This window comes from Condylura cristata, unplaced genomic scaffold (assembly GCF_000260355.1).
Source record: "Condylura cristata isolate star-nosed mole 26May11 unplaced genomic scaffold, ConCri1.0 scaffold00004, whole genome shotgun sequence".
NCBI classification, from domain to species: domain Eukaryota; kingdom Metazoa; phylum Chordata; class Mammalia; order Eulipotyphla; family Talpidae; genus Condylura; species Condylura cristata.
The window spans coordinates 67,385,765-67,396,149 of NW_004567105.1; the positions used below are offsets into that span (position 1 = coordinate 67,385,765).

Here is a 10,385-nt window from a genome sequence, read left to right on the forward strand (position 1 = left end):
ATTTTGCTATCAATGTCCTTACCTAATCCTACTTCATCCAGCATTTCTAGATATAGTTTCTCTTCCAACTGTGCAGAAATGTAAATCCTAGTTCAGTTTTATATTCTTTCTTGCCCAGTAGTGAAAACATTTAAAACTAGTTTTTTTTCTGAGAATGACTCTAAACAGATTTTTTGAGATCTTATTAATATTAATATATGTATCCATTTGTTTAGAAAAATTTTAATTGCCACTATGTGGGATTTTAAAACATTTCATTACTTTGTCAGTCATTTACATAACTATAATTTTGACACATTTTTGTTAGTCATTTCTATTTTTGTTTCATTCTACTTCAGTTTATGCAAACTGAATTATATTAATTTTTATAAAATTTCTGTTGATGTTTGCAAAGAATTTATAATCTCTGTTTATATCATAAATTTTAAAAGTAACCTTATTTTTTCTTTAAATCCTGTTTCCTTGCAGTCTTCCCTGAATCTAGCTGCTTTTGCTTCCCATTACAATTTTAGGAGTTATTAATTGACTTGTAATCTAGCTTTAGAGCTATTTCTTAAAACACTGAACTTGTTTTCATAAAACTGTTAATGATGATTAGCTCTTATCCTCTCCATATACTTAGGTGGCCAAGATATTTTTTTGACTGAAGAACAGAAGAAATATTATAATGCAATGAAAAAACTGGGATCCAAAAAACCTCAAAAGCCAATCCCAAGACCTCTGGTAAGAGCAACTGATTGATTTTAAATACATGGATCCATTAAGTAGTTATGAGGAACTCAGATGTCTGCAATGCTATTCTCTTTTCCTTTTAAATTTATAGACATTACCTAAGAATTCTATAAAACCCAGATAACCCAGTGTTTGGCACAAGGCCTAACAAAACTTAGACATTCAGTTTCAGGAGTAAGAGTCCGTGCAACAGCTTTAATTTTTTTTTTAGTGAGTGCACAGTATGTGCTTAGTATATATTCAATATATGCAATGATGTGAACTTAGCAGTTTGCCGTAACTTAATCTTAACCAATAGGAAATGCATTTATAGTATCTTTTACTGACTTTTTCTACTGTGAAATTGAAGTCATGCTCCCTCACTTCCACTTCACAAGGACTTACGATAAACTTTCTATATCAGGAGTTGACAAACTTCTGTATAGGATCAGGTAGTAGATACTTTAGAATGTGAAGGTCATATGATTTTTGCCACTGCTAGTCAACATTGCCATCACTACACAAAATCAGCCATAGATGATCTAACAGATGTACATGGTTTTGTTCCAATACAACTTGATTTATGGAGGCTAAAATTTGCATTTAATTTAATTTTCATATGTCAAAGTCTTATTTTTCTCTTGAGTTTTCCCCCAAACATTTAAAAATGTGAAATCTATTCTGAGTTCATGGGAAATACCAAAACAGGCAGTGGGCCGGCAGCCGGGTTTTATTGAACCTTGCTCTCTGTGAATTCCATTTTACTGGGTACCAGGATAGAAACAGCTCCCAATGCTGCTTTGGTGTTTGCAGTCTAGTTGAGGAGCTGGGATTTGTTGGCAATACATTATAAAGTAGTACAACAGGCACAGTTGTTAGCTCTGACAAGTTAGTTTGAAAACTTGAAAGGAGAAAGGGCTGATGCGAGTCAAAATGTTAGATAAAGCAGTATGAAAAGGGACTTGAACACTGAAGCATGTAGAGGATTCGAATCTTTTCCTTTGCCTCTTAGGCCCAAATTTATCAAACATTTATTTACTTTACTAGTATTCCCAGCATGCAGAATAGAGTCTGGCATAACAAATGTGCTTGGTAATTGCTCATTGAATGAGAGACTTATGTTTTAGGGCACAGACAGAGTACATGTCAGGTTTAAAATTGTGTTGCACTAAAACTGTTTGTGAATTTGACTGGGGCCAAGTGTTTAGAATTTACACAACGGAGAATTTTTGATGAAGGGATTTATCTAATGATAAAGTTATGCTTGGGGAGTTTTAATTTGCCAATAGTATGTAGAATTTCAGTTTACCTAAGTCAAATGTAGCTTTTGTACCAGTCTCACTTTCTCAGACTAATTTGAGGTTCCTATTTGAACTTGAGCAAGAAAGAAGACAAAGTGAATTTTTACTTACACGTGAATGCTGTACAACCAGTGACTTAATACTAGTTGGTCACATATTAGGAATTAACTGAAACTCACAAAACACACTATGTTCCCACATATTTACCAGTTTATTTCATAAAGGCTTCTAAGCTTAAAGCTTCTCCTCTGCAGTAGGCTGCAGGTGAGCTTGAAGTTGGCATGGACTGCTATACTTCCGGGAAGCTGCCAACTCCCTTTCTTGATGGTAGCATGTTTGAAATATGGCTCGTCTGGGAGCAGGTGACACTCCACAGTCTACCTTGTGTAACCACAGCTCAGCAATCAAGGCTCCACAATGAATGATTGTAAGGGCCATGTAATCTCCTCAGTTAATGCTTCACATTAATCTCCTGCATTCCAGAGAGCAGCAGTGTTGTGTGAGACATAGCCTCAAATGTTTATGACTTGAGCTGAGACTTCAAATCATGTTGGCTCTTACACAGCACACTTTTATTTCCTCACATTTTAAATAAAAAATTTCTAAAAACCTTCATCTGAAAAATGACACATTTTATTTCCAACAGTAGAGCAAGGAATTGAAATTATTTCCGATTCTTCTTAAAGCAACCCCACAGGGTGACATCATTACTGAGTTCAAAAATAACATTATGGTATAGGAGTCACTGTACATTCTAGAGTGACATTGAATGTTTTTTGATTGTTTACCACTGTAGGTAACTTATGCTTTTTATCTCCATTTGTCTAAATATTTGAGATCAGTGCTTGCGCTCCTTGACATTTATTCTCAGCTTTCCCTCTAGAGCACTCCTCAAAGTATCTTTTCTCTAGGTCCTTTCTGACTTTCCAGGTGCATTTTCATTTAGAGAATGCACTTGATTTTCATATTTCTTCTCTAAATTCTTTGATAAAGTTTTAGGGTTCCTGGCTAAAAATTTGAAAGATACCAATTTAAGTGTGGGCACCCCCCCCCCAGTGTTAACCCTACCCTCATTCTTCTCCTCAACCTTGGTTCCTGAGTTATATAGTTCACTCTTATGGTTTTAATTCATGTCAATATTGATATGGCTCCCTGGATATCCCACTATCCCACTAGTACCTCAAACTCATCATGCATAAGATGATTCTATCATGTTCCTTTAAAATGCCCATACTCTGGTCTCTGGTGGTTGAATGGCTCACCAACAAAATGACAGTCTCAGCTTTAACTTTTCCATAGTCCTCTACATTCAAATACTCTGACATTTGCTTCTATTTCCACATTAATTTCTAAACATAAATATTTACATCTTCTCTGTTGTTACTGTTATCATCACAAACCAGCTTCATCTTTTGCCCAAATCACTATAACAAATGGCTAGGGGATCTTAGACAGGAATTCGTAGGCATCTATGAGTTTTCTAAATACAGAAATATATACATATTTTGAAAGATAGTAACATGATATAAAATAATCTAATTTATATAAATTTTGTAAAACAACTAATGCGTAGACAAAGATGCCATATTATATCAGTATTGAGTGTGTTTTTTAAGAGCATTTCCCATTAAGAACAAAGTATTCATAGCAGTTAGCTTAACAGAAATAGTGAAATAGTTGAGTCAGTTCATTGCACCTGGTGGGTGAGGCATGCAGACTTCAGGACCTACATCAGATCAGAGCAATTAGCTCATACTCACTTTGTGATGCATTTTAGCCAATGTGCAAGTTCATCAATAATAATAAGAAATAATGCACTTCTCTGCTTTCATTTTTTAGTTATCATTGAGTCATATTATCACTTACATAGCCAATCTTCAAGTGAACAAAAATTTAAAACTGGCATCCAGAAATTGCTTGAATATAGAGCTTTGTTTAAGAATTAGATCTGATTATTCTGAATATATAAATGGAATCTTGGAGGTGTTAATTCCATTTTGTCCAACATAACTGTGTGAGCAGGTATTCTCTGCATGGATATTAATAACTTGAAAATACAGAAGCAGACAAAATATACAGACCAAGGTTCATCTTTTTATTGTTAAATCCAACATGAGATTTTTATTTCAGTAAAATAACATCATTAATCACATCAAACTTACATTGTTTCTAAGAATTTTTATTTACATTTTGTTTTTAAATAGAATTACAGTCGTAGTCTAATCAACTTAAAACCAGTTATGCAATCAAGTTTAAATGAAAAATACATATGAAAATTTCTTGCCTGTTTAGAAAGGGTCTCTGCATTTTTCAAGACTGTTTTAATCGTGAGAGAACAAATTCTGTTGTATAAATGTGGTTCTTTTGTGCATGTGATCTTATTCTTGCAACTCAAAGTGATCTATGAATCTTTTTTTTCCCCTTCAGAACAAATGCCAGGGTCTTGTGTTCGACATAGTGACAAGCCAGTTCTTTGACGTCATCATCATCACCTTCATTCTCCTCAACATGGTTTGCATGATGGTTGAGTCATATAATCAGTCTAAGGCCATGGAATCCACCCTTGATCTTCTCAACCTGGCCTTTGTGGTCATCTTTACATTTGAGTGCCTCATCAAAATCTTTGCTTTGAGGCAATACTACTTCACCAATGGCTGGAATTTATTTGATTGTGTGGTCGTGGTCCTTTCTATTGTTAGTAAGTAAAATTGACAGCTAGAGGAACTTTGATATGAAAGCCAAAAGTAAACTTGTAAATAGTATCATTAGGAAATATGGTCTAACTACCCATAAAACAACAAACTAGGCTTACTATGGTTTCTGAAAAAAATAGGTGAGCTAATACCATTCTCTGTCTGAAGGTTGCCAAGAGATCGAGAGTAATTTCCATCCCTTGACTGTCTACACAGTTGAAATAGAGAGTTAGGTAATTATCTGGATTATTTATTCAGTGGAGATAGACAAAATTAAGATGACTGAAAGTTTTGGGGGGTAGGTACCTGGTTTATCCAGGTAATTCAACAAAGCTCTACTTTTCCCATGCAGTTATAAACCCTAATGCTCATATTGTGGTTGAAGGATTTGGCATTTAGTATCCAAATTTCTCTTAGTTCAGAATCCTGCCTAATTACAGTGACATTGCAGGATCTTCCCTTATCTCCTATACAGATCTTCTATGGCCCAACCTAATTGTGTTCAAGAGTATGACATAAGGGGCAAGCAGTGACTTCTCTTTATTCTAGAACCCATATTAATCACAATGTGAACTATACTTAACTGTCTATACACCTATTAACCAACCAGTCTCATTCTGTAACCAGTCCATTTTCTCAAACATAGGCAGGGTGAACTATAATGGGAGGAAAAGGAAGAAAGAAGATAATTATTGCCAAAAACCTCTTTATAAAACACACACACACACCCCAACTCTAAAATGAAATTCTTGATGGCAAAACCATAAGAGTTTACTTGGGATTATTGAAGTCTGCTTTTAATTAAATCAATAATTTGACATTTTATAATTGTGTAAAAGTGCCCCAGGGCTCTACTTATAGTTCAAAAACCAACAAAGACAAAGACAACTGATTTTGCAAGTGGAAGCTTTGTGCTTTCTTGGGAAGCATTCATTAACAGCTAGGTTAGATCAAAATATTTTTTTTTTCTGATGATAGCAATGCAGATGTTTTAGAGAGAAATTTCAGTTTGTTATGGTTTCCAAACCATGAATTTTATATAGATGAAATTTAGCAATATACCCTTCCACATACTTATAGTTAAATTACAGTTAATATTTATTAGCTCCAATCACAAGTCTAATGAAATTGACAACAGTAATAAAGTTAAAAATGGTGATGGGAGGAGTCTGAGGAAGTCCTCTGAAAGCTTGAAGAACTCATCCTCCAATCTTCAGAGAAACACTCAGTCCTTCCACTATTCATTGTACTCTTCCCAGGCAGTGCCAGATTTTGCAAATTTGAGGAAATACCTCTCTCTGATTTCTGACAATTATAGTTACACTGCATAGCACTGTATGGCATTTCACTACAATGGATGAGACAATCCATATATGAAGCCAAGTCCCACTCACCAATGTGGACAGCATTGCCAGGAGTCTCCCATCTAACACACTGCCTCCATAACTGTCCCAAGCTCTTGCTTAAACTTTTAGAGAAATAGAAAACCAGTGTGATGAAAATTAATCTTTCTTTAGGAGCTAACAATCTAATTGAGATATTCAGACTTACTTTAGGACCAACAACAACAAAAAATACAGAGAAATTGGTTCCAGATCAGTGTAACAGAACTGACTCAGAGAAAGGACAGGTTACTATGAATTTATGCAAGATATAGGCACCCCAGAGGTGGACCTTTAAGGTGAACCTCCTCCAGTTATTACTGAATGAATACTTAATATAACATCCCACAGGCTGACTACCCAGTTCACTTATGAATTAAACTTCTTTGGCACCATTTATTAAGTAGTTCTCTTTAGTCATTAGGTGATGGCAGATAATTTTGGCTGCCCATCATTCCCTAATGACCCCAGAGGACCCTCAGAGCAAGAACAGGCCATGTCCACACAAGGCAAGCATGTTCCAGCCATTCTACAATATTTGGGCCAAAATGTGAGTTGATTTAAATCCTTGTGTCACTTGCCTGCATAACAGGCAGTGAAAGAACAGGGTGACATTTTAGGCCAAATATTAAGTTGTTTGTAGACACCTACACTTGAGATGACATTTTTCCAGTTTAGTACATTAAGATTTTTTGATTTGGCCCTCAGGAGTCCTTGGGGTGAGCATATTAACAAATGTGAGAGGTCAATGGCAGTTTTAGCCCAGAGATGAGCATCTTCAAATCATCTTCTTCGATCCCTGCCCTTACATACAGCAGGGATATGTTCTGATCCCTTTATACAAATAAGGAACGTTGGGGTTAGGGACTCTGTAAATTTCTGTTGATGGCTGAGAGTTCAAGTAGATCTTCAGATACAAAAATTTCTCCTTGAATTCTAATCTGAAAGCTCCTATCTGTAGTTTATCTGTTTTCCATAACTTTTATCCAATTTAAAAATGGAAAACTAATATATTTGTTACAGCATAAGTAACTTTAAATACCAACATAAATATTGTACTTCAAGTGCATGTGATAACAAATAAAAATCGCCTTTTAAAATCCTTTAGGTGTCTCAGTAACTTAGACATCTTAACCCATTTAAAATTGTATGCCCTTGGAAAGTACTTCCCAATTAAGGCATAGTTAGATATTTCCCCTGATATTAATAAAAAATGATTACTTTTGTGCATGAATTACAAAGTGTTGATAAAAAGTTAGTACTACTGAAAGGTCAAGGCAGGAGAGACACACTGGGCCTGAACTCATCAACCGCTGCTGTGAAAATTGATTGACCCTTCTCCTTCTGCTAAGGTACCATGGTTTCTGCCTTGGAAAACCAGAATCTCATTCCCTTTCCTCCAACACTCTTCAGAATTATCCGCTTGGCCCGTATTGGCCGAATCCTGAGACTTGTTCGGGCAGCACGAGGAATCAGGACCCTCCTTTTCGCTCTGATGATGTCACTTCCTTCTCTGTTCAACATTGGCCTTCTTCTCTTTCTGGTTATGTTTATCTATGCCATATTTGGTATGAAATGTTTTAGCGATGTGAAGTTCGAGGCTGGAATAGATGACATATTCAACTTCCAAACTTTTGTCGGTAGCATGCTCTGTCTCTTCCAGATAACCACGTCAGCAGGCTGGGATAGTCTCCTCAGCCCCATGTTAAGAGAAGAAACGACTGACTGTAACCCCCAAACTCAGAACTGTGGTCTCCCTACCATAGCCATAGCCTACTTCGTTAGCTACATTATTATCTCCTTTCTCATTGTTGTCAACATGTACATTGCTGTGATTTTGGAAAACTTCAATACAGCCACTGAAGAAAGTGAGGACCCTTTGGGTGAAGATGACTTTGAAATATTCTATGAGGTTTGGGAAAAGTTTGACCCGGAAGCAACACAGTTTATCAAGTATTCTGCCCTTTCTGACTTTGCCGATGCCCTTCCTGAACCTTTGCGTGTGGCAAAGCCAAATAGATTTCAATTTCTAGTAATGGACTTGCCCATGGTAGATGGAGATCGCCTGCACTGCATGGATGTTCTCTTTGCTTTCACTGCAAGGGTACTTGGTGACTCCAGTGGCCTGGATAGCATGAAAACAATGATGGAGGAGAAGTTCATGGAAGCCAATCCTTTGAAGAGGTTGTATGAACCCATAATCACCACTACAAAGAGGAAGGAAGAGGAGAGATGTGCTGCTGTTATTCAAAAGGCATTTCGAAATCACAGGGTAAAGACCAAGTGTCTGTTGGATGACAGATCTCAAGGAGCTCTCCAGACACTCTGCAATGGCGACTTGCCCAGCTCTGCAGTGGCCGAGGGCAAGGTCCACTATGACTGAGCCCCTCACATCCACCCTGACCTCACAGCTTTGTCTCCAGCCTCTGAGCTAGCGGAGGTCCACAGCTCAGTAGAAGAACAAGCAGTGGTCTCATAGAACAAGCCACTGGGTTTTTTTCTGACCGGAAGAAGTGAAATCACATGATTTCATTTCATGTGATTCTTGCAGAGATATAAAACAAGACTGTTAACATCTGATATTGTTTTAATAAGTAAAAACATACTAGAAAGTGCTGCAGAGGGCACACTGATTGGAACAAAACTCAAATTATGTCAAAACAGAGGACAGGGCCCTCCCTGGTGGTTCAACGGGTTAAAGCACAATGCTATGAAGCTATCTGCAGCCACTGCAGCAAGAGTTTGATCCCTGTCTAGGGAGCTGACCCATATGGCGTGGCAGACCTCTCTTGCCACACCTGCTGCTCCCCTCAGCAGTGCACTTTGTCAGTCTGCCTGTTCTGCTCCCCACTCTGCCTCTGGTGGATCCTGTCACCCCCACCCAACCCCCGCATCTCTGGCCTGTATCCCAGTTCTTGTATGCATAAATAAATAAATCTTTTAAAAAACAAAAGGACAAGAAACAAAAAAAAATTGAAATTATGTTTTCCCATGTTTCTAGGTACAATATCCAATACTTTGTGTCATGCTTTTCCCAGTGCTTTGTCACATGCAGCTATTTGCATGCTAAGTGAAAAATCAAAATCTGCCAATACATAAGCAGCTTATTGTAGATTTGTTTTTACCAATGTTAAATATTTGGGGTTTATTTGAAGCCTAAATGTGAAATCTTCCTTTATCAATTACCATCCTATCTTTCACCAGCTATAACCTCTGTTATATATATTTGGGGAAAAAAATAAATGAAACTTTCAGTTTGCACTATATTCAAATTGTATATAACATTTTCCCTTGTTTTGTATATCACAGCTTAAATGTGGTACTTTATTTGATATTAAAGGTTGGAGCCAGTGGTTTGCGCAATTTCTTCAGAGGAAAAAAATGATGTGTAGCATTTACTAATTTCTGTGGTATAAATACTGCTATTGTGGCTGCTTTAAAGAGTCTGCTGTTAACTGAATGTGGATTTGCGGAGTTCTGTCCACAGTCAGATCCCGTGACCTGGCTCTTCCTGGATCCAGTGCACCACTGGCTGGAAGCACTAGAAAGTGTCCCTTAACTCTGACTAGAATGTCTGCAGTGGGAACCCTGGAGAGACTGACCTCTTAGCAACACCTGGAGCCCAGGGTAGGGGAGCTCTAAGACATGGGTAGAAGTGGTCTTAGCGATCTGGTGAGCCCTACACTCAGTTCTGGCTGGATGTCTCCTAGAAATGTAGCCCAGAGAACAAGTTCAACCTGCAGGACCAGGCCTCAGGTGCAGTGCATAGTTGCCCTGAAGACTGGAGATGCCCAGACCCAATACAGGATCAGGCTATCAACCCCCAAAGAAACTGGACTAAGAGCAAAGATCATACATTTTGCTAACTAGGCATAGAGGAAAATCCTGCAGAAATAGCCCTGGAATTCTATGCTTTAGACAGGTGCGGGTGCTGACATGTCCATCAGCAACGAGGACTCAGATTCAAGGCTCTTACATGCTCCCTGCTGTACCTCTGTGCTTCTTACTGGCTCCATGAAGAAGGGAAACCCCATTTTAAATCGAAGAAACTGAGTCAGAGAGTGAATGGCCATGAGTGATCATTCACCTGAGGGAGGCTGAGCCTTGTGCCATGCTGAGAAAGAAGAATGGATGGTTCAGAACCAAAAAAAAAAAAAACAAAAAAACAAAAAACAAAAGCAGAGTCTCTGGGACTCTGCAGGACTTAGAGGGCCTTGTAACAATCACCACCAGTTCTAAAGCCATGGCCAGTTCTGCTTGAGGTTTCCCTAAAGATGCCTCTGATTATGAACTCTTAC

At 37.7% G+C, this 10,385-nt stretch overlaps 1 protein-coding gene across 3 annotated transcripts in view; it reads left to right on the forward strand.

The window, feature by feature from the left end:
* The window catches only part of SCN11A (sodium channel, voltage gated, type XI alpha subunit), a 62,466-nt gene extending 53,639 nt beyond the window's left edge, over positions 1-8,827 (forward strand). The window contains exons 25-28 of one of the 3 annotated variants that reach the window (XM_012735319.1): positions 619-723; positions 4,440-4,710; positions 4,874-4,938; positions 7,440-7,522. In XM_012735319.1, the coding sequence (XP_012590773.1) occupies positions 619-723; positions 4,440-4,710; positions 4,874-4,938 (441 nt within the window). In that variant the 3' untranslated portion in view covers positions 7,440-7,522. Of the gene's footprint in view, positions 1-618; positions 724-4,439; positions 4,711-4,873; positions 4,939-7,439 lie in introns of those variants that run through there. The other 2 variants (XM_012735318.1, XM_012735320.1) reach the window with 2 other exon arrangements.
* Positions 8,828-10,385: the final 1,558 nt, after the last annotated feature.